At 46.6% G+C, this 23,921-nt stretch overlaps 1 protein-coding gene across 1 annotated transcript; it reads right to left on the bottom strand.

Moving 5' to 3' along the window:
• Positions 1 to 213: 213 nt before the first annotated feature.
• Positions 214 to 12,705, bottom strand: GPR83 (G protein-coupled receptor 83; the record flags this gene model as incomplete). The annotated part of the gene is made up of 4 exons (XM_081239607.1): positions 214 to 838; positions 4,080 to 4,213; positions 7,548 to 7,673; positions 12,340 to 12,705. The coding sequence occupies 4 exons, from the start codon at positions 12,703 to 12,705 to the stop codon at positions 214 to 216; spliced, it is 1,251 nt and encodes a 416-aa protein (XP_081095733.1).
• Between the last annotated feature and the right edge of the window lie 11,216 nt (positions 12,706 to 23,921).

A 23,921-nucleotide genomic window follows, 5' to 3' on the forward strand; every position in this document is an offset into this window, starting at 1 on the left:
GAGTTGTCTTTTCGTTTTCCCATCTAATGGGTCGAGGAGCCGGGGCAGAGTTGCCTAGGCACTCAAACGTCCTTGGGCTTCTTCAGGAGCTGCTTCCAGCATGTGAAGCGGTGTGAGGACAGGCTGTTTCCCAGGCTTTGTCCTCCCTCAGGCCCTTTCCCAGCCTCATCTGGAGACAGAGCCCCGCCCCCCGGCCCTTCCTGCCCTCCTCCTCTAGGTCACTGCCACAATAGGCTCCACGGAGGACAGGTCTGTCTTCCCAGACTGGAGCTGGGAGGAGGGCAGGAGGCTGTTGGCTAGTGGAGCGCTGCGGCCACTGCTTTTCTCCATCCAGGCCACCCTGAAGGAGGGGACCGGGGAGGGCGGCCGCTCCTCCTGAGGCTTGGGCAACCTTTGGCACACGCGCAGTAATGCCTTCAGCTCGACCCTGAAGTTCTCGTTGAGCCAGCAGTAGATGAAGGGGTTGTAACAGGTGCTGCTCATGGCGATCCAGTGGAAGGCAAAGTAGACGGCATTACTGGTGTGGATGACCTTGCTGGACAGGAGGAGGACGTAGCAGTTGAGGGGGAACCAGCAGAGGGCAAAGAGGACCACCACCAGCATCAGCATCTTGATGGTTTTCTTCTTCTTGCGCCGCAGGGCCAGGTATTGCTCCGTGGTCACATCCCCAATGGTGTTGCACAACCACAGCTTCTTGGCCACACGGGCATAGGCCACGGAGATGATGAGGAGGGGGAGAATGTAAAGCAGGATGAACGTGGCCAAGTCCAGGTACTTCCAGAAGAGGTCGGCTGGCTCAGGGAAGTCTGGCAGGCACAAGGAGCGGACAGTGTCCTCACTGGGGGCAGGGGAGAGAGAGACAGAGAGGGAGAGGGATAGAGAAGGAGGGTGTGAAATTAGCGTGGAAAAGCCCCATCCCAGGAACCACTGGCCTCTCCCTCCACTGGGCTCCGTCTGTTACAGCACATGTGATGAGCAGCCTAATTATCTGATTACATTTTCAGCTCTCCCACTAGGCTGGGCATTCTATATAGGTAAGAAATACACCTAAATGTCCATCGACAAATGAATGGATAAAGAAGATGTGGTACATATATACAGTGGAATATTACTTAGCCATAAAAAAATGAAATAATGCCATTTGCAGCATGGATGGACCTAGAGATTATCATACTAAGTGAAGAAAGCCAGACAGAGAAAGACAAATATCATATGATATTGCTTTACAGGTAGAATCTAAAAAAAATGATACAAACGAACTTATATACAAAATAGAAATAGACCCACAGACATAGAAAATGAACTTATGGTTACCAAAGGGGAAAGGTCGGGGGGAGGGATAAACTGGGAGTTTGGGATAACATATACACAGTACAATATATAAAATAGATAACCAACAGGAATCTGAAAAAGAATTTATACACACACACACACACACACTTATATATATATATATATATATATATATACATATATATATAACTGAATCACTTCACTGTACACCTGAAACTAACACAACATTGTATATCAACTATACTTCAATTTTTAAAAAAGAGAAATACACCTAGATCACTCTGTGTCCTCTTTACTTTATATTATTCCTAGCCCAGAATAGACACCCAATAAATATTTGTTCAATAAATGAATGCAACACTGGTGTTCCTAGTCTTAGAATTAACTCATCCTGGGAGCCTGATGGATTCAGGAAATCTTGGAATTTCCCATTGTACTACCTACTCCCATTCCAGAGGGGATCCAAGGAATGGGGCAAAGAAATGGGTCTTGAGACTGTGAGTGGCAATGCCTGAACTCATACACCTTCAGCCACTCAGACAAAAAGTACTTATTTTCTATGGAATGTACCCAGTCCTCTTGAAATTTTTTAGGGACATCTGTGTATGTTGGAAAACCCAGAGCTGGTGGGTTAAGAATATGCAGATTATGATTTGCTGAATGAGGTGGCAGGGAGCTCCCTCAGCAGCTTCCTTCCACTTTGGGGAAGCGAAAACCCAGGGGCCGTTTTGATTGAAGGAGCAGTTTCAATACACTCACACAATGGAAGTCACAAGACTATTACTTATATCCCAGAACGGGGGCGCTATGAGCCAGGAGAGGGGTAGTCCTCCCTCCCCGGTCACAGGTGAGCAGGAGAGAGAGAGAGAGCAGGGTAGCAAGCACCTGTTGCTTATAAGGTGGTTGGGGCAGAGGTCACTAATTTTTCACAAGTGGTCATTTTAAAAGATGCCCTGATGGGCTTCCCTGGTGGCGCAGTGGTTGAGAATCCGCCTGCCAATGCAGGGGACACGGGTTCGAGCCCTGGTCCGGGAAGATTCCACATGCCGCAGAGCAACTAAGCCCGAGCGCCACAACTACTGAGCCTGCGCTCTAGAGCCCGTGAGCCACAACTACTGAAGCCTGTGTGCCTAGAGCCCGTGTTCTGCAACAAGAGAAGCCACCGCAATGAGAAGCCCGCACACCGCAACGAAGACCCAATGCAGCCAAATAAATAAATAAATAAAAATAATTAAAAAAATAAAAAAAGCCCCGGGAAAAGCAAGGCAGGAACTTGTGGCAGGAATCCTAAGCTCGGGTCTTTATCTAAATGTCCAGACTCTGGGTGCGAGCAGGGTTTTCGTACTGTAAAATCTCTGAGCAGCAACTCAAAATTGCTTCTTTTTTTTCCATCATACCATGTAGCTTGTTGATCTTGTTATAGGTGCAGCGGGCCATCACTAGTGAAAGAAAGAAAACTCTCTTCACTTTTATTAGCAGAAGAAAGAAATAGCCTTCCATATATGAAGGCAGCTGGGGAGTCTGAATGCTGGGAAGGGGTGGGTATGTGATTCATTCGATAGCCTAGAATTCGGGGACAGAGACTTTATAAATTAGTTGAAATTGGCCTTCAGAGCTTGTTCTCTGGACCCCGCTTATGTCACAGGAGTGTATGTAAATGTATGTCTCAGGTGAGGCAGCACGTGGCAAGACCTGCCAGCAGTGCACCCCCTAGACCCCCTTTACTGGTCTGGAGCACCAGGCCCCCAGCTCCGGCCCACCCGACAACACACAGCTGTCAGCCGTGATCTTCTAGGGGCCTAGGACTACCCTAAGGCCACTGAAGATACTCTCCACAGATCCATTACGAGCCGGAAGTGGCCACGTATCTCCATTTGCCCCAGGAAGGCCTGGAATACAAAAGCCCAGCTCCCTTGGCTCAAAGCAGGCAAACTGTGTGTTACCAGTCTGCTCCAGAGCTCCCCCTGCAAACCACACCCTCCCTTGGCCTCTCCCCATTTGCTGTCCAGCTTCTCCACTGCCTTACCCATTACCCCGGGAGCACTTTCTTAAAAATCCCAGGCACATGTACCTTCCTTTATCTCAGGATCTGTTTCTATGGAACTTCAGCTGAAACAACAATGAACTGATGAAGATCACTCGAATCTCATTCATTCATTCAGTAACCACGTCCAGAGAGCTTGTGATGGGAAGACAGTAATATAGATGCTAGGGACACCAAGATGGCAAAATCAGAAACGGGGCCAGCTCCCCCCAACCTCACAGTCTAACAGGGGAGATCACCTTTAACTGACTAGCAGCACACACGAGTGTTTAAATTTCAAGACACTCAGTGTTTTCCATTCTGTGAGAGCACAGGACAAAGCACATGATAGATGGGAGGTAGTGGGGAGGTGGGTAGAGCATCCTGCCTGAGACACTTAGAGATATACATGTTTGTAGGTTGTGCGAGAGAATTTAAACATCACCGTTTTAAACAGGGCCTGGGTGATTCTGAATCTCAGTCTGGGTTAGTACCTGTCCCCAGTGGCAGAAACTGATTGCTGTTGCCTTGACCTTACAGACAAAGGGACAGAGACTAAAGAGGAAGCTAAAAGTGTTGCAAAGAAAAGATGAGAAAAAGTGCAGAGGATACGCACAGGCCTGGAAGCAACGGGATGGGAAGGAGACAGAGAGAACAGCTCAGCGCAGCAGGTACTGGTAACTCTGAGATTCAGAGGGGGCTCCGATTTCCCTCTGTCAAGGTTCTCCGGATCCCCAGGCTGCTTCCCACTAGTTTATCTCACCTGTACTTGAAGGTAAATAATTTCTGGCAGATAGCGTGTGGAAGTGAAAAGAATGTTGCCATGGTCCAGATGACTGCGATGTAAGTGACACCTTTTGTGATTGAGATCCGGGGTTTTAATGGATGCATGATGACCTGGAAGACAAGCAAACCGGGCATCACTGGCTGAAGACAGTTTGAAGCAACTAAGAAATACAGACGATGCAGCTCACTTGTCACAATGAGGCAGGTAGGTCCTACTTAGAGTCAAGCACCCCTTAACTCATTATCGAGCCCCTGAGCTGCACCACCACACCGTCCAGCCCACGGGGGTACACAGAGGGTGTCATCTGGACTCAGAGACTCCAGGCAGTTCAAATGCCCCTTGCAGGACTTCCCTGGTGGCGCAGTGGTTAAGAATCCACCTGCCAGGGGTTTCCCTGGTGGTGCAGTGGTTGAGAGTCCGCCTGCCGATGCAGGGGACGCGGGTTCGTGCCCCGGTCCAGGAAGATCCCACATGCCACGGAGCAACAAAGCCTGTGAGTCATGGCTGCTAAGCCTGCGCGTCCGGAGCCTGTGCTCCGTAACGGGAGAGGCCACAACAGTGAGAGGCCGGCGTACCACAAAAAAAAAAGAATCCACCTGCCAATGCAGGGGACATGGGTTCAAGCCCTGGTCCGGGAAGATCCCACATGCCACGGAGCAACAAAGCCCGTGCGCCACAACTACTGAGCCTGTGTGCTGCAACTACTGAAGCCCACACAACTAGAGCCCGTGCTCCACAACGAAGAAAAGACCCCGCTCGCCGCAACTAGAGAAAGCCTGCGCACAGCAAGGAAGACCCAACGCAGCCAAAAATAAATAAATTAATTAATTTTTAAAAAATGCCTCTTGCAGGTCATGCGTGGCAGAAGCCGGGTGCAGTGAGAGGGTGGGGGAGTGGTGAAGGGGGAGGTCTGTTCCCACGACACCCACAGCAAGGCTGGCACAGGAGCAGCCGTGGCACCTCAGGATCTCATCTCGTCTGCCCACGATTCCAGATCCTTTAAGTTACAAAGGGCTCCGAGGGGTCTGAGGGCGACACACGTCGGGAGGAGACTCTCACCACTTATCATGGGAAGCTGCATTGCCCTTTATTTGGGGGTTCACCGCATTGTCTCTGAAAGCCATTTCTAAAATTGCAGTGGGGCCCAGCTTTACCAAGCCCCAAATTAAACCATTGTTAGAGGCTTTGGGCTGAAAAGCATCTTAGAATTGATTGCTACTGTATGCCAATCAATTCTCCTAAAAGGTTTAAATAAAGACTTGGGAATTTAACAGCATCCTCATTTTAAGATTAGAATCATTATTCCTTTTTTTATTGAAGTATAGTTGATGTATAATGTATAAATTGCAGGTGTACAATATAGTGATTCACAATTTTTAAAGGTTATACTCCATTTATAGTTATTATAAAATATTGGCTATATTCCCCATGTTGGACAACATATCCTTGTAGCTTATTTTATAATAAGCTATAGCTTGTACCTCTTAATCTCCTACCCCTATATTGCCCCTCTCCCATTCCCTTCCTACTGGTAACCACTAGTTTGTTCTCCATATCTGTGGGTCTCCTTTTCTGTTATATTCACTAGTTTGTTGTATTTTTTTAGATTCCACATATAAGTGGTAGCACACAGTATCTGTCTTTCTCCGGCTGATTTATTTCACTTAGTATAATGCCTTCCAAATCCATCCATGGCAAAATTTCATTCTTTTTTATGGCTGAGTAGTATTCCATTATACATATATATACCACATTTCCTTTATCTATTCATCTGTTGATGAACACTTAGGTTGCAAGTTTAGAATCATTATTTCTTGAAAAAGCCATTTGGGGATAGTGAGTCGGGTCAGAAAGAGGTCATAAAGAGCTGCCATTGTCTCAGGATGCCATCCCAGGACACACTGGACATTCTGCTGTGTCCTCCCAAAGTCTCCTTCCAATTTTTTAAGGTTTTATGGGAGGAATGGACTAGGCTTTAGAAGCTGCCCAGCACATCTCCATTCTGGACTTTGCCATCCTTGCCCCTCACACGCCATCGTGGTTCAGGTTGATAAAGGGAGTGGAAGCCTCAGTCAGAGGCCCTGGACACTTGAAGAACCTGTAGACTCTGCGACGGGATCCCATTTGTGGGTATATGTCACAGCAGTGTGGCCAATGTGGGCAAGACTTGCCCCCTGCTCCTCAGAAGTGCCTTTGGCCCAAGGGTCAACCCTCAGTTAGCTGTGTTAAATGCGGTGGGTATAGTCCAAGTAAAGGTGATCCAGAGTCCCTCTTGTTGAATTCGGGGAGAAGGTTAAGAAAAGGCAGGAAATATATGTACGCAACCTTTTCACACTTTGCACCAAAACGTCTGTAACATAAATGCCAAAATGACGGCATTTCAAGGTTAAAGAGGTCTCAAAGTTTGCCAAGTCCAATTCCCCATTAGATGCATGAATGTCCTCTAAAACATTCCTATCAAGTGCTCATCCAAGCCTTGCTTAAATATGGCTGGTGACATGAAACTCACCTCCCCAGGTAGCTTTGTCCACCTTCAGACACTTCTATTAGAAAACTCTTCCTCATATTGAGCTGCATCTTTGAATCTGTATCTTAGAAGCTTCCTATCCCTTGGTCGTTGTTGTACCTCTTGGAGCTGCTTAGAATAAATTCTCTCTTTGTCCTGGTGGCCCTTACGATACCAGCCTTATGGGTGCCCCTGCATCTTCTCAGAGCAGACTAGTGATCTTCTAGAGATCCGAGCATGAACCTGGAGCCAGACAGACCTCAGTCCTATTCCTACCTTCATCAATCATCAGGCATGTGATCTTGGGCAAGCTATGCATGCCCTTTCCTGAGCCTGCACACCTTGACTCAGCAGAGACCCAGTGTACAACAATGGTTCATTGAGTCAGCATGAGCGAGGCGCCTGTGTGGAGTCACCCTCCTCCAGGATGGGCACCCTCAGGTCCTTTCCAGGTCCCTTCACCATATCGACCCATGTGAATCCGATGGAGCAGGACAGTGAGCTGGGCCTCCCTACCCCACCCGACACCTGCGCCTGCCACCTGCCTGCCCCCCTCCAGCTTGTTTACCTCTTCAACAACCTGGGTCCAGAAATATCCATCTCATCTCCCAGCCAGGAGCCTTGCCTCAGACCTGCATTTGCCACTCTCTTTTCATCTGTGATTTTCCAGATCTGCTTTTCAACAACCCCCCCAAAACAAACTCATTCATTTCTGACACACAAAATGCCAGCAGTGATTCTTCACTGGAGCAAACAAACGTGGAATAATGTTTTGCAGCCCTTAGCACAAAGGGGCTATATGCCTAACTTAATGCTCATAGTGGTCAATAAGGAGACAAATATGCTCATTGAAAAATGGGCTAAAACACTGCCTTCAGCCCCCTGGAAAGCAAAGCCGGGGAGGAAAGGACAGGGCATTGGGGGGTGGGTGCCCTCACCTGGTGGCGGTCCACGGCGATGGCTGTCAGCGTCAGGGCTGAGACGTGCAGGGAACAGTACTGGGCGAAGCGGCTGACGTGGCACATGCCTCTCCCGAACACCCACGTGCTGTTCACAAAGCGGACCTAGAGACGAGCCCACAAACATCAGGAGACAGACAGGCCTTGACACGGACACTCGCTCCCTGTGGTCTCTGAGGAGCATCCCACAGGAGCCTTCTCCCCTCCTCCTTCTTCCTCTGTGCTGCTGGACTGTGGGTCGCGTGTGCTTTTCTCCAGCATGACTCATTCTCTATCATTCAGTTCAACAAACCCTGACCCTGCTGTTATGGCTGGGCCCTGTTCAGTGCCAGGACAGCGTGGGAAGGACGTGGGCTCTGGAGTTAGATTTCCCACCTCTAATCTTTTCTAGCTGTGTGACCTTTGGCAAGGTAGGTAACCTCTCTGAACCTCAGTTTACTCATTTACACACACAAAAAAGGCTTAAAAATCTCTACCTTGTATCTTATTGTAGGGATCAACTTTAAAAAAAAAATGGCTACAGGGACTTCCCTGGTGGCGCAGTGGTCAAGAATCCGCCTGCCAATGCAGGGGACATGGGTTTGAACCCTGGTCCAGGAAGTTCCCACATGCCGCGGAGCAACTAAGCCTGTGCGCCACAACTACTGAGCCTGCACTCTAGAGCCGGTGCTGTGCAACAAAGAGAAGCCACCGCAATGAGAAGCCTGTGCACAGCAACAAAGAGTAGCCCCCGCTCGCCGCAACTAGAGAAAGCCCGTGCGCAGCAACGAAGACCCAACGCAGACAAAACAACAACAAAAAAAACTACTTAATAAAAAATAAGTAAGTGAATAAAAAATTTAAAAATAAAATAACTTTAAAAATGCTACAAAGTGTGGAACACATCTGGCAGATTGCTAGAAAGATGATTAGAAATAAATAGCAGCCATTTTTATGGTAATAGTAAAATTCATTTTTGGCTCATATGAGTTCAGACTCATGGAGGAGACACACTGAAGAGTCACAACACAGCACGTGGGCTGTGCTCTGGAACCCTAGCTAAGCAGGCCTGCAACACGTCATCTGGGAAGGAGTCCCAGGGGCCTGCAGAGGTGGGAGCAGGGACCAGGCTCTGGGCAGGGAGAGAAGACAAGCTCCCAGGGCATGTGGGGTCCAGGGAGCAGACTTAAGCCTCACCCCACATCCTCCATGGCTATTTGCTCACTCACTCAGCTCCTGAGCTCCTATGAGTAATGTCCCACGTCCAAGAGAGATCAGGCCTTGATTCTGATCAAGGAGCTTCCAATGTGGGCAGAGGATGACTCAGGTATCTCAGATGAAAGACAGAAAGTAGTCAGTGCCCTACAGAAGGCCCAGACAAAGGGCCACCAGGTGGGGTGGGAGTGTGCTGAGGCAGAGAGAACGAGAGAAGACACCAAAAGAAATAGAGCAGGTCAGCTTGAGAGGAAGCATATTGCCTAGTGATTTACAGCAGAGTATTTGCTAGTGATAGCTGCCACCTTGGGCAAGGCACTTAGGTCCAATGAGCCTCATTTTCCTCACCTGTAAAATGGGGCTAATCCTTGTTCACATGATTGTTATGAAACTCAAACACACGTAAAGCAGATAACACAGGTAAAGCAGGTACGACAGTGCCTAGTACATAGCAAGTACTTAACACTATTAACTGCCATTATTATAACATATTAGACATTTGAGATGAACGTTAAAGAATAGGTAGGATTTGCCCATGGGGAGATAAGAACAAAGCGCTTGGCACTAGGTCAGAAATCCCAGGACCTGTTTGGGGAACAAGGGTTGGAACTGTTTGGCTGGAATGTGTGGATGAGAGTCATGAGGGACATGTCTGGTCTGATCATGAACCTGGGACAGCAGACCATGGACACTACTCTCTCTGGAATAGGCAGTGTGGAACAGCCCAGAAACATTACAGAGCAGGAAATCCTTAGCTACTCCTACTTCTCGCCTCCCACAATCAATGAATCACCAAAGCCAACCAGTGCTACCTCGAAGGGTTTTCAAATCCATCCCCTCTTCTTCAGTCCCAAGGCCGTGGCTCGAGTGGAATCCCCCATCATGTCTCATCTGGACCATGATAGCCTCCAGACAGCTTTCCTCGTCCTCTAGTCTGTCCCCCTGTAATTCAGCCTTCACGCTGCTGACAACATTTTGTTAATCAAAAATCAGATGCCTGCTTAGAATCATCATGGCCTTCAAGAGACAGCCAGATGCCTTACGAGCACCCAGGCCCGCTCGCAGCCCTGCCCCAGCCTTTCCTTCTGGCCACCTCGGCTTCCCCCTCCCCTGCTGGCTCCTCCGCTGGCCTTCCTGCCTCCGCTGCTCCAGCTACAGTGAACCGCTCAGCGTTCCCTCAACACACCGTGAACTTGCACACCCTTGCCTTTGTTCGCCCGGGTCCCTCTGTCTGCAATGAACGTTCATCTAGGCCTGGGAAATGCCTACTTATCCTGGCCCCTTCGAAATGCCACGTGCCCTGAAAAGTCTCCTTTGAGCCTCTCGCGGGACTCTGGCAGGTCAAAGTAAACGATCGCCTTCTCCAGGCTCCACCACATTCTGTGTACAGCTCTGCCGTGGGAGTTGTGAATAACTGTTTGCTTTTCTCTCAGTGACCAGAGCTGGATTTCATGCCGATGTAGAACGTAAAGTGGACAGAAAGGGAGACCAGGGAGGAAGGATATCGTCACCAACCAGCCCAAGGGCAGGACATCTTACCCCTTCAAGGATCCTGGCTGAGGGCTTAGAAGACCCGCCCCTGGTTGCAAGAGCCTTGGAAGCTCTGACAGGAATTTGGATTGGGATGGTTGCATGGGTCAGGTTGAAGGCCAAGCTGCTTTGGATCAACCGGGAGCGGGGGCTGGGTTCTCAGGACCTTGACATCCCCTCTCTTGCAGGACATCCTCCGGGTAGGGGCTGTCAGCTCTCAGCCGCAGCCTGGCCTCCCTCCCCACCTGCCCTGTGTCTGCCGCAGATCCAGCCATGCATCCTGCTCTGGGCAGCAGCATAGGGCCATGCCCTGGGGCCTCCCAGTTCCCATCTTGGGTGGCCCAGTCCAACCCCAGCACTGCAGATTGTCAAGTCAGAAGCCAAGGGGGATCCAGGAGGAGCCAGAGATGCATTGTCCTGTGCTTTAAGGCAGCAGGGGTGGGGAGGGTAGTGTATGTGTATGTGGGGGGGGGGCGGGGGGTATCTGGAAGTCCCTTTGTCCTTGGCTAGTCCCCAGAACATCCTGAGTGACCAGGAATCTATTAAATGTAGGCAGGAAGGAGAGCAGGAGAAGTCTATGGTTTGGATTAGTGGTCCAAGGGTGCCCTGCCTCCTAGGTCCCAGTTGAGTGGCTTAGGGGACAGACCTCTGGCTGCACTTGAGTCAAGGGAAGTAATTCTCATCCTGGCTCTGCCAATTACCAGCCAAGTGACCTTGGACAAGGCATTGAACTTCTCTGTGCCTTAGTTTCCTTATCTGCAAAATGTGAGTGAAGTTCTCATAAGTGAGGACGAGAGAAAATGTAGTTTTTAAACATAAGGGTTGGAAGGACATTCACACAGGTGGATAGGCCTGTGGGAGTTCACCCTCTTCTTTTTGCTTGTCTGTTATTTCTGGTCAAGTGTGTGTGTGTCTGTGTGTGTGTAAGAAAGAGAAAGAGATATGAACAGATATGGTTTGGTAATAACTCAAGTATCAACAAGATTATTCCAGAAATTGGAAAAATGTAACTTATGCTGCAGAAATACAAGGTGTAACAGTCATGATGATTACTTGGTCATAACCCTCCCAGTCTCAATCATCCATGAGCACCACAGTCCCAAGTCACGGAGGGAGAGAAGTGACACCACTGAGGCCCAGCAGTCAGGGCTCGGTGGAGGTTGTGGGAGCGAGAAGGGGGGCTCACCCACCACCCTTGTGCGAATGCCCCCAGGCTGCCCCAGCTCTGGGGCCCAAGCCCAACTAACCCTCATCTCTTCCACAACACAGTCTTCACACACAGACTTTGCGGTCAAACCACAGAAGGCAAATGCAATTTAAATAAGTGGTTTAGGAAAATTCACTCATGGTTCCATTAACAACTAGCAACTGTTTGATATTTCAGCTTGGTGCAAAGCAGCATCTCATGCTGGGACATCTCATGCTGGAACATTTAACCGCCTCCCGGTTGGGAGGCGGAGGGAGTTGACCTAACAGTCTATGCTGTTAGGAATTTCAAGGGGCTTTGATTTACTGCACCATCATCAAGCAGGTTCATGCTCAGTGACATTAAACAGGAAATGGTCATTTGTTCACAGCTGGCTGCAGACACTCGAATCACTGACCCCAATGCCACGAGCTGCAGAAGCGCTGGCTTAGAAAATGATGAGAGAGAGACAAGAGACAGAGAAAGACAGAGTAGCAGAGAGGAAAAAAAGATGAAGACACCGAGAGATAGAGAAGAGAGACAGACCCCCGAGAGACAGACAGGCAGAAAGACAAACAGAATGACAGAGACAGACACACTAAGAGACAGACCAACAGAGGGGAGTGTTGAGAGATGAGAAATGAGAGATGAGAGGGCAAGAGAGAGGAGACTAAGAAAGATGAAGACAGGAAGACAGGCAGAAGAGGGGGACCGGCAGGGAAATGAGGAGAGAAATCGGTGGAGAGAGGGAGAGGGACGCAGAGAGAGACAGAAACGGAAATGAGAGACATCGAGACAGCAAGAGAGAGGAGGACAGGGAGAGGAGAGAGCGGAGCGCCAGTCCAGCCCTCGCGGTCTCACCAAAGTGAAGGGGGTGTTGAGGAGCGTGATCATTATGTCGGCGACGGCCAGGTTGACGATGAAGAGGCTGGTGGCCGAGTGCATCCGCTGGTTCTTGAAGATGACATGACAGACCAGGACGTTGCCAAAGAGCGAGAAGATGATGATGAAGGAGTAAGCCATGATGAGCAGGGCTTTCACCGTGGGGTTCTGGGACTCGGCCCCGTAGCGCCTCCGGCCCACGAAGTTCTGCCAGTCGGAGAAGGTATAGTTGTTCCAGTAGAAGAAGTGCGAGGCGTTGGGCCCCGCCAGGGACGCCTCCGGGCTCTGCTCGTCCGCGGCTCGCGCCACTGCGAGGACGCAGAGCAGCACGCACCGAGGGATCATCTTTGCAGGAGCCTCCGCGCCCGGGACGGGGCGGGGCAGGCGGGACGTCCCGCCAGGCCGCGCACGTCCGTTCGGGCGCGGGGAGAGGAGCGCGCGGGGCTGTGTGCGCAGGGACTCCCGGCCTCGCAGCGCCCGGCCGGCGCCCACTCCCCGCCGCCCTCCCGCGCGCGATTGGCGCGCACCGGGCCGCCGGCCGCACTTTTGTGTCTCCGCTGCGCCCCCCGGCTGCGGGCGAGCGAGTGCCTCTGCCTATCGGGCGGCGCGGCGTCTCTCCGGGCGACCGTGACGCGCTCCGGCTCGGCGGGCTTCTCCACCCCCGGCCTCAGCCCGCTCTCGCTCTAGAAACAAAACTCCAGCCAGGCGTCAGGGCTGTTTCCCTAAAAACACTCATCCGCCTGCTTTCTGCTTAAGCCTCGCCATCGGAAAGGGAGCCGGCGGAAGGCGCCCTGGGGCGGTTGGGGTTTCGGGGGCGCGCGGCAGGGACTGAGGCCGCCCCCTCTAGGCAACCCCTTGTTCCGCGCGGGGCCACTCTGGTCCAGTCTGAGCGTCAGGCTTGGCAGGTTTCAAGTTGAGGTGGGTCACTGGGGCCTGGCAGTTCTGGCACAAGGTGAACAAGGCAATCGATGTAGGCTTTCTCCAAGCGCCTTCAGTGATCAGACTTCAGATGTCCTGGGAGGCTGGCCAGGTTTTGTTTCCTTCCCTTCACTAAGACTCAATATGTGTGTGAGTTGCCGGGGGTGGGGGTGGGGGGCTTAGTTTTTCTAGGACACACTTCAAAGCAGTTCTCCTGACGTGATCCAAGAATCAAAGGAGATCAATAGCTCTGTGCCCACTTCCTGGGTAACTGAGTTTTCTGCCCTGGGAGTTTTTGAAGCTGTACCTGTAAGGGATGTTACCCATGTTGTTTTCTGTTCCCCACCTACTCCTCCAGGAAGTCTTGATATCTTGCTGACCTGTTCTTTCACTCCCCACTGTGAAGTCTCTCCCACTCACCCCTGGCCCACCATCCATCTCACCAGATCCCATGGAATCAGAGTCAAATTCCAGTTTTATCACATCCTAGCTGTGAAATCCTGAGCAAGTTATTTAACTTTTCTGGCCCTGGTGGAAAGTTTTCCTTTTTCCTGTAAGTGAGGTTTTCAGAGACCTGGGTAGGGATCTCCCACCACATTACTCTCGGGTGCTATATGCAGTAACTGGTCGACTGCTTATAACTGCCCCCTCACCCGTCCTATTGGCAAACCCCATGTAGACTCTTTTTTGTCATCACACCCTGCTGAGCAGTGCCCTTAGGCTGGGACTCCATCAAATGACTCAAGCCCAGGTACCTTCTGAGGTACTTGGTTCAGGAGAAATCCTGCACCTTTGTCCCACCTAAACCCTGGAATACAGACCGCTCCCACCAAAGTCCTCTTTTCTCACTGGGCCTTGAGGGGAAGCCTAGCCACCTTTCACTTTGGAAACTTTCCAGGAAAGTTAGACATCAGCTTCTGTACCCCATTGAGCTCCAGGGACACAGGTCAATAAGCAATTAGAAAATGGTTTTGTAAGTGTCACCATACTAAAGTACAAGGTGCACTCATCTAGGTGAGAGGGAATCAGGGAAGTCTTCCCAGAGAAAGTGACACTTCAGCTCAGTCCTAAGGGACCAGCAAGAGACATTAGGTCCCAGAGGAGGAGGCAGAGGGAAGAAGATGGAGAATTCCATAAGGAGGGAATCATGGCACGTGCAAAGGTACCGAGATGAATGTGAGCATAGCTCATTCTACAACTACAGGAGTGGAAGGAGCTAGAGCGTGTTACTCAAAGAGCTATCAACTGAAGAAAAACGTACACCCTAGAAGTTGCCAGTTCTGTTTTATTCAGGGACCACACTGAAGATTATAGCCCAGGAGATAGCCTCTCAGATCGCTCTGAGGAACTGTTCCAGAGAGGTAAGGGAGGATGAACAATATAGAGGAGTTTTTGTTAAAATAAAAACAAACAAACACCAAAAGATGACTGTTAATAAAAAAACACACACATCTCAAGTTAATGAATTTAGTGTTTTTCTATGTATGGGAGGATGCAAGAGTCTGGGCTCATTGAAATCATTCCTTTGACATACATCTTAACTATCTAGGGCCAGTGTCCTGTTTTTCTCCATCCTGAATTCTCCTCAGGGCACACTCTGGTTGGTTTGCAGTGGCAGATGGCTTGATGGCGGGCAACAGTCTTTGTTTGCTGAAATGACAGGCAACACATGTTTTTTTTGTTCAAAGAGTTGAGTGGAGAGAGAGGGCTGGGGAGGTAGACAGGGGCCCAAACAAGAAGTGTCTCATCCGTTTTGAAATCCTCATCAAGATTTGAATGATTTCCAGAGAGCAACAGGAATTCACAGAAGGGCTACAAGTAGAGACTGAGAAGATCAGATCTGCATTTTAGAAAGAACAGTCTAGCAACGGGAGAATAGAGGTGCTGGGGCTTGAGGCAGGAGGTTTGAAGGCTGTTCAAGTGATCCAGGAACAGAGGGGAGACTTGGATCCAGGTGTCGACAACGGGAGGGGCAGGGTTGACAGAGATTGGAGGGAGGAGGCAAGGATGATTGCCAAGTTCTCGGTGTGTTCGAAGTCAAACACTAAAAAACACCCAAGATGCTCCTTGGACCTCAGCCCCTCCCACAGCTTTTAGCCTACCTTTCTCCATTATCAGAAGTCCAAAGACGTCCACTCTTGTCTCCAGTTCATCACCTTACATTCCTTTGTTAAACAACTGTGTCTGGGAAGAGAAGGTGATGAGCAGATGTCCTTCGATTCTACTGATGGACCTGGTGGGTCTCACAGAATCATGTGGTTGGAATAGGGGATTATGTGACTGATCCTAGGAGAAGGGACAGGGGTGCCAGGCACATGAAATAATAGATATTTAGCTACAGGAAAGAAACCAAGATACTGCCTGTGAACATGTAACTCAAGACATTGGGTGGACAGGATGCTCCATCAGGATGACTTGGCAGCATCTCAGGGAGGCAAGTCTTGCATGTGATGGTGATTTAGAAAACGGAGCCCTTGTTAGTTGAATTAATCCCAGTGTTGAGAAAGAATGTATGGGCAGAAGAGGGCTACTCAGCATCAAGCACAGAGAAAGAAACCCAGGGTAAGCAGTGTCCTTCCAAGCCCTGTCGTCTAAGTACCCTGCTTGGTGCTCTGGACATCACACTAATCTGGAGCACCTCATGCCTTCACGTTGATTTCCTGCTCACCATGCCCACCTTGTAGGTGTGAGGGCATTTGTGCCAGGGGCTTGAAACTTTCTCTCTGAAAGACGAGGTGACATATTTTAGTTCTCACCTTTCCACAGAAGTAAATCCTGAGCCAAAATTTCCAGTGCAAGGGATTATTGGGGAAGTGAGAGCAAACATGAGTAGAGAAAGAGGAAAAGTGAGACAAGGAAGGGAAGGCGGCCGACAAAGAATGTACTGTCAGACCAGCTACCACTGTGGGCAACTGAGCTTAATCCTGCTGGGAAAGCCAGTATAAAGCATACACGTCAGCTGTCCAAGCCAGGTGAGGGAGCTGGGGTGTCTACATACCACCTCCTGTCAATCACTGGTTGAACGCTGCTCCCAGGGATGTGGTCATTCTCCTACACTTCCTGCTTGCCAAGTAGGTAGCTGAAGGGGGCTCCAGAGGCCAGAGAAGACCCTCAGATTGGAGGTGGAAGTTGGACTGGTATGCCCTGAAGGGGTCGGGGGTACTCACAATATACAAGGGTAGGTATAAATTCTAGAATCACTTCTTCTTCTTCTTCTCCAGGCATTCGGCTCTCTGCTCAGCCAGGCCTGGGCCTCCTGAGTTTCCAGCCAAGCACCACCATCCTCGACTTACCCTGAACTTCTGGAACAGCCTAGTGCTTAATGAAAGAACATCTCTCACCCCTCACATTAAGACTAATTTATTAAGAGAAGTTCCTCCCTCAGAGGCTTTATCAGTTCTGTAGCATTACTACTGCAGTAACTAAAGAGATTTGGGAAGACACAGAGCTTCGAGAATGAAGCAGCTCCTTCTTTTGTGCCTTCTGAATAGAACCAAAGACACTGTGTATAGTCAGTATGTGCTGTTGGGGAGAAAAAATTTTCTTCTACCCATTTAGGTTCTTTTGGCTGGCCTAGTAACTAAATTAACAAAAGACAGATTAACAAAAGAAAAACAAATTTAATTACATACGTATGGGATCCCAACAGACAGTGAGAGGCTCCCTAAAAGTCAGGCAGTTGAGGCTGAGATGCCATATTCTGAACTAAGAAGGCAGTAGGGGTCTGTGGCTTCAAAGAGAAGGAAGACAATTCACAGGAAAATGGGAAGAGCCAATGTCTGGTAAACAAATGTTTGCCATGCCGTGCAGAGACAGTGGAACAGAGAGGATTTTGAACAGATAGGTCCTGCTGGATTCCCCCATGTTTCCACGTGTAGCCCACACTCTCTGTAGTTATCTCTGGTCATAGTTCTCTTCCTGGACCAGACCCTCTGTCTAAATTCTTTTAGGCAGTTAAGGGGGAGGTAAAACAACAGTAACAACAACAGCTCTTCCTGAATCTTCTGGGCCTTAATTGACTTCAGCTCAAACTAGTCCATAAGCCAAAGTGGCATATTTCAGGGATGCTCATTCTGAACCCCTTCAGTGCCAAATAGTAATTATATTTGTCCCTAATTATAGTCATACATGTTAAAGAAACCAGAGAGTAGAGTTTAGTGTTTAACTCTTTCAAATGGACTTGAAACAAAAAATAAAAATAACAAATCATTTCACGAGTACTTTTTTCTTTTTTTTTTTTTTTGCGGGCCTCTCACTGTTGTGGCCTCTTCCGTTGCAGAGCACAGGCTCCGGATGCACAGGCTCAGTGGCCATGGCTCATGGGCCCAGCCACTCCATGGCATGTGGGATCTTCCCGGACCAGGGCACGAACCCATGTCCCCTGCATTGGCAGGCGGACTCTCAACCACTGCGCCACCAGGGAAGCCCACGTGTATTTTTAATAAAAACTAGACAAAGAATTATAGAATAACAGTATCACACAGAGGTCTTAGAAAGGTGTTTCTGAGAGTCTCACCACACCAAGATTCCTGGCACCACAAGCAATTGCTCACTGAACACCAATATTGTTTCCTGAAAAGCCCTACTTGATTTAAAAAGTCGCCACTCCCACAGTCCTTCTCTGGTGACGGTCACAGTGGCAGAGGGAGAGAAAGGGCACATAGCACCATTGCCAGTACATGACAGTCACACAGAGTTTGTTTTAATGGTAAAAGTTGGATGTCATCTTTCTTGAGCTACAAACGAACCAAGTAGGGCTAAAATATAAGCTATGGCTGAAGGTAGTCTCAAATGGAATAAAAACATACAGCATGTGGGCAGGTCATTAGTTTCCAGGAATTGGTGGCTGCAATTCGTTTCCAAGTTCCAGGACACTGGAGCCATGGAAACTGGTCATTAGTTTCCAGGAATTGGTGGCTGCAATTCGTTTCCAAGTTCCAGGACACTGGTAAAATGGTATATTTAGGATAAGTAAAAGGAAGTACACACAAGCAACTTACAGTTTGTGGTCCAATTTTTTTGTAAGTTACTTGAACTCACTCTGCACTTTTACATAGGAATCTTTTTAAATGGTGGCATGGGTATTGGACCAACTCATAACAGCCCATTTAACCCATGATGTAGATAAATAGTAGTATTTGTTGTAACCACCACAGGACTGCTCGTTAGTGTTGGTGATCTAGGGTGCCATCCTTCACTATCTGCTCCTCTTGAATTAAATGTCCCCCTGGGTGATCTCAGCTGTCTCCACTGGTTGAACCATCATCACTCACCAATCACTCCAAATTGTACCTCTACTTACTACCTCTTTGAATGCTCCAGATCAACATTATATATTCAACTGTTGGTTGGACATTTCCACCTGGAATACTTAAAATTCAACCAGCTACAAACTAAACTCACCATATCCCACTCTTCCCTCATTTTCTTATATTAGCCCCTTTTCTTGTTCGCCCGTTTGCTTGGGTTAGAATCTTGGGGTCTTGTCACAGCCCAGCAATTTTATGGTGCTATCTATTTGAAGATGCTGTTTTTTCTCTGTCTAGACTCATCCCCTCTCCCACCCCCCAGGCCAGAAAGTCTCCTCTTCCTTCTTCAAGACCCAGCTCAATTGCTGTCTCTCCTGTGAAGATTCTCAGACTCCCTTGGCGGCCACAATCCCAGAACAAGCAGAGTCAGTGCCCCCAAATCTTCTCATTTAAAACTGCTCCCAGGGGAGGGGGAAGGGTAAGCTGGGACAAAGTGAGAGAGTGGCATGGACATATATATATATACTACCAAATGCAAAACAGATAGCTGGTGGGAAGCAGCCACATAGCACAGGGAGATCATCTCGGTGCTTTGTGGCCACCTAGAGCGGTGGGATAGGGAGGGTGGGAGAGAGACACAAGAGGGAGGAGATATGGGGATATATGTATGTGTATAGCTGATTTACTTTGTTATAAAGCAGAAACTAACACACCATTGTAAAGCAATTATACTCCAATAAAGATGTTTAAAAATTTTTTAATGATTTCAGTGACAAAAATAAATAAATAAATAAACTAGCAAAAATCTGATTGAAAAAAAAAATAAATAAATAAAACTGCTCCCATACCATGTGATCTGTTCTCTGAGGTTACCTTTACCCTTGTGGTAGTCAGTTTGCAATTTATCTGTCTTTCCAAATAAAATGTCAGCTCTTCCAGGCTAAGGTTGATCTTGTTCTTATCTTCTTACCTCCTAGAGCCTAGCCCAGTACCCAGAGAGGGGAAATGGGCAGGACTGTGACAGAGGCTTTGAACATGGAATTAGACAACCCAGGATGCAAATCTTAATTTTTCTGAATACTCCTTTTTTTATCTAGTAGGGTCCAGGGACATATCTACATTTTAATCATTTAAAATTATACAAACTGCATCCTCTAAACTCAATGTAAAATCTGCCTTCTGAGAAAATAACTGTATTTTCTGGTTCTATTGCTGGTTATCCACTTAAAATGATTTCTTCAATAAATTTTTGAGGAGGCAAAGAGAAGAAAATATAGGTAGAGCCATGGAACTAATGTTACAAGGAGATTTTCTGTAATCCTACAGGTTGAGTCATATTTCTTAGCACCAGCTCTAATTCTATGCTCTTAATTACTCTTGAGCTATTTTTTCCTCCTTCTCTTTAATTTCTGCTGTGTGCTTTGTTTCAAATCAGATCTTCAGAAAGTGAAAGAGGATAATTAAGCATGATATTTAAGCCATTTGATTAATATTGCATTTTATAGAGGGAGGAATGATGATTAGTGGGGTTTTTTTAATAGCAATACCAAATAAAAATTTTGTTAATGCTATTTCTAGAAAGCATCACCAGATCTGCAACTCATTTTCGCAGGATATAAGCAATAGCTTTCACTGATCTTACACTCTTGAAAAATTCTTCCGTAAGACTTTTTTATTTTTTTATTTTTGAATTGCCAATTGAAGCCATTGGTTTTGAGTGCCAGAATAAAAAAGCCACCTTTTCTCATATTAATTTTACCCTGACTTCTATTTTATAAAGTTCATGCTATAATAAAGACAAATTACAGTCAAAAATTCAGCTTGCAGGCAAGGGAACCAAGGAAGGTTGTGGTGTTTGAAATATGATGATCATACTTCTCTGAGGAAAAAAATACTATTTGCAGTGGAGTAAACATGTAAGATTGGAACGTAAAGGTCAGATCCTGGCCAACCAGTCAGACTATTTAAAAATTCCTATCACATTAGGAATATCATAAAAGCCCGAAATTAAGGGCAGAGTAATAATATCGAATCTAAATTTTGTGAGGAAAAAGACCATACCATTTATACTATACCAAAAGTTTAATTGCTAAGTGAAAGATCTTAGCAGCAAGTGACTTCTGGGTTTGACGGTTCATCCTGAGCTTACCTCTACCTCAGCCTTTTCTATATGATGTAACTGTCTCCACCAGCTTCTCCTATTAGACTGAGCTTCCTTCAGTGCGGGCACTCTGCTCTTTTCATATTTTAAACCAAACCTAGCATGGTGCCTGGCACAGAGCAGGCTCTTAGTAATACTTAATGAATGTATATATGAAAACATCAATGAATGTTTTTAAAGACAAAAAATTCCAAAACCCTTATAGAACTAAAGAAGAGCTGTTAATTTGACCGTCACTCCTTGACAATGGAAATATCTCTCATAAACACAACTGGCTGTGTCCTGCAGAAACATAGGGTATAAATGACAAAGCCAGCTGTTTTATTTCCTCTCCAACAACCTCCTTTACACATAACCAAAAACTACCACCCAGGTCACATGGGCTCAGATGGCTCATCAGACCAGTGACCCATCTCCGACAGTGACAATAGTAAGGGACCTGTTAGAGGTAAAGATTGACTGTTTTCTTCAGTACATTACTTTTTTTTTTCCTGAGTATAAATGGTATTTGTAAAATAATACAAAAGGACATAAATAAGAAAATAAAAATCACCATAATCCTGCTATTAACATTTTGGTGTGTTTCCTTTACATTTTTTACATGGTTGAAATGAAATTTTATCAGTTTTGTGCCCTGATTACATCATTATGAAAGCATTTTCCATGTTACTAAATTTTTTCTCAAAAACATCCCTTTTAACGGCTGTATATTTTGTCTCATGGTATATTTTTCACTGTAATAAATAATGCTTGATGGAATCATCTTTTATTATAAATAACTTAAGCCTTTTTATATAGAAATATGATATAATAAACTTAAATGTATCCATCACCCAGGTTCAATCTATTTTTCCTCCCCTGGTCCAGATTATTTTGGAGCAAATTCCAGACATTATATCACTATGTCATTTAATTTGATATATTAAATAATATATAATTGTATATATACTCTCTACATATTTACATATATTATTATAAATTATAATAATATGTATTGTTAGAGTATATTATATAGAGTATATTATATATATATATTCATTTTTTATTATCAAATATTCAAGCTGTTGTACAAGCATACCTCATTTTATTGCATTTCTTTTATTGCACTTTGCAGATACTGTGTTTTTTACAAACTGAAGGTTTGTAGCAATGCTGTGTCAAGCAAGTCTATCGGCGCCTGTTTTTCCAATAACATTTGTTCACTTTCTGTCTCTGTGTTACATTTTGGTAACTCTCACAACATTTCAAACTTTTTCATTGTTATTACACTTGTTATGGTGATCTGTGATCAGTGATCTTTGATGTTACTATTGTCGTTGTTTTGGGGTGCTGCAAACCATGCCCACCTAAGACGGCAAACTTTATTGATAAATATGCACGTCCTGACTGCTCCACCAACCAGCCATTCCCCATCTCTCTGCCTCTCCTCAGGCCTCCCTATTCCCTGAGATACAACAATATTGAAATTAGGCCAATTAATAACCCTAAAGTGGCCTCTAAGTGTTCAAGTGCAGGGAAGAGTCACACATCTTTCTTTAAATTAAAAGCTAGAAATAATTAAGCTTAGTGAGGGAGGTGTGTTGAAAGCCAAGATAGACTGAAAGCTAGGCCTCCTGCACCAAACTGTTAGCTAAGTGGTGACTGCAAGGAAAAGTTCTTGAAGGAAATTAAAAGTGCTTCTCCAGTGAACACACAGATGATAAGAGAAACAGCCTATTGCTGATATGGAGAACGTTTTAGTGGTCTGGATAGAAGATCAAACCAGCTCCCACATTCTCTTAAGCCAAAGCCTAATACAGAGCAAGGCCTAACTCTTTTCAATTCTCTGAAGGCTGAGAGATGTGAGGAAGCTGTAGAAGAAAAGTCTGATAGCAGAGGTTGGTTCATGAGGTTTAAGGAAAGAAGTCATCTCCATAATATAAGTACAAGGTGAAGCAGCAAGTGCTGATGTAGAAGCAGCAGCAAGTTATCCATAAGATCTAGCTAAGAGAATTACTGAAGGCGGCTCCACTAAATAGCAGATTTTCAATGTAGATGAAACAGCCTAATATTGGAAGGAGATGCCATCTAGGGCTTTCATAGCTAGACAGGAAAAGTCAATGCCTGGCTTTAAAGCTTCAAAGGGCAGGCTGACTCTCTGTTAGGCACTAATGCAGCTGGTGACTTGAAGGTGAAGTCAGTGCTCATTTACCATTCCAAAAATCCTAGGGTCCTTAAGAATTATGCTAAATCTACTCTGCCTGTGCTCTAGAAATGGAAGAACAAGGCCTGGATGACAGCACATTTGTTTACAACATGGTTTACTGAATGTTTTAAGCCTACTGTTGAGATCTACTGCTTAGAAAAAAAGATTACTGCTCATTGACAATGCACCTGGCCACTCAAGAGCTCTGACAAAGATGTACAAAGAGATAAGTGTTGTTTTCATGCTGCTAACACAACATCCATTCTGCAGCCCATGGATCAAGGAGTAATTTTGACTTTCAAGTCTTATTACTTAAGAAACACATTTTGTAAAACTACAGCTGCATAGATAGTGATTCCTCTGATGGATCTAGGCAAAGTCAATTGAAAACCTTCTGCAAAGGATACACCATCCTAGATGCCATTGAGAACATTCATGATGCATGGGAAGAAGCCAAAATATCAACATTAACAGGAGTTTGGAAGAAGTTGGTTCCAACCTTCATGGATGACTTTGAGGGATTCAGGACTTGGTTGGCAGATGTAACCACAGATGTGTTGGAAATAGCAAGACAACTAGAAGTGGAGCCTGAAGATGTGACTGAACTGCTGCAATCTCATGATACAACTTTAACGGATGAGGAGTTGCTTCCTATGGGTGAGCAAAGAAAGTGTTTTGAGATGGAATCTACTTCCGGTGAAGATGCTGGAAAGATTGTTGAAATGACAACACAGGATTTAGAATATTAAATCAGCTTAGTTGATAAAGCAGCATCAGGGTTTGAAAGGATTGACTCTAATTTTGAAAGAAGTTCTATGTGGGCTAAATGCCATCAAACAGTATTGCATGCTAAAAAGAAATTGTTCCTGAAAGGAAGAGTCAATCAATGGGGCAAAAGTCATTGTCGTCTTATTTTAAGAAATTACCGCAGTCACCCCACCCTTCTGCAACCACCACCTGATCAGTCAGCAGCCTTCAACATCGAGGCAAGACCCTCCACCAGAAAAAAGATTAATGACTTGCTGAAGGCACAGATGATGGTTAGCAT

Source organism: Mesoplodon bidens, assembly GCF_964165515.1.
Source record: "Mesoplodon bidens genome assembly, chromosome: 7".
NCBI classification, from domain to species: domain Eukaryota; kingdom Metazoa; phylum Chordata; class Mammalia; order Artiodactyla; family Ziphiidae; genus Mesoplodon; species Mesoplodon bidens.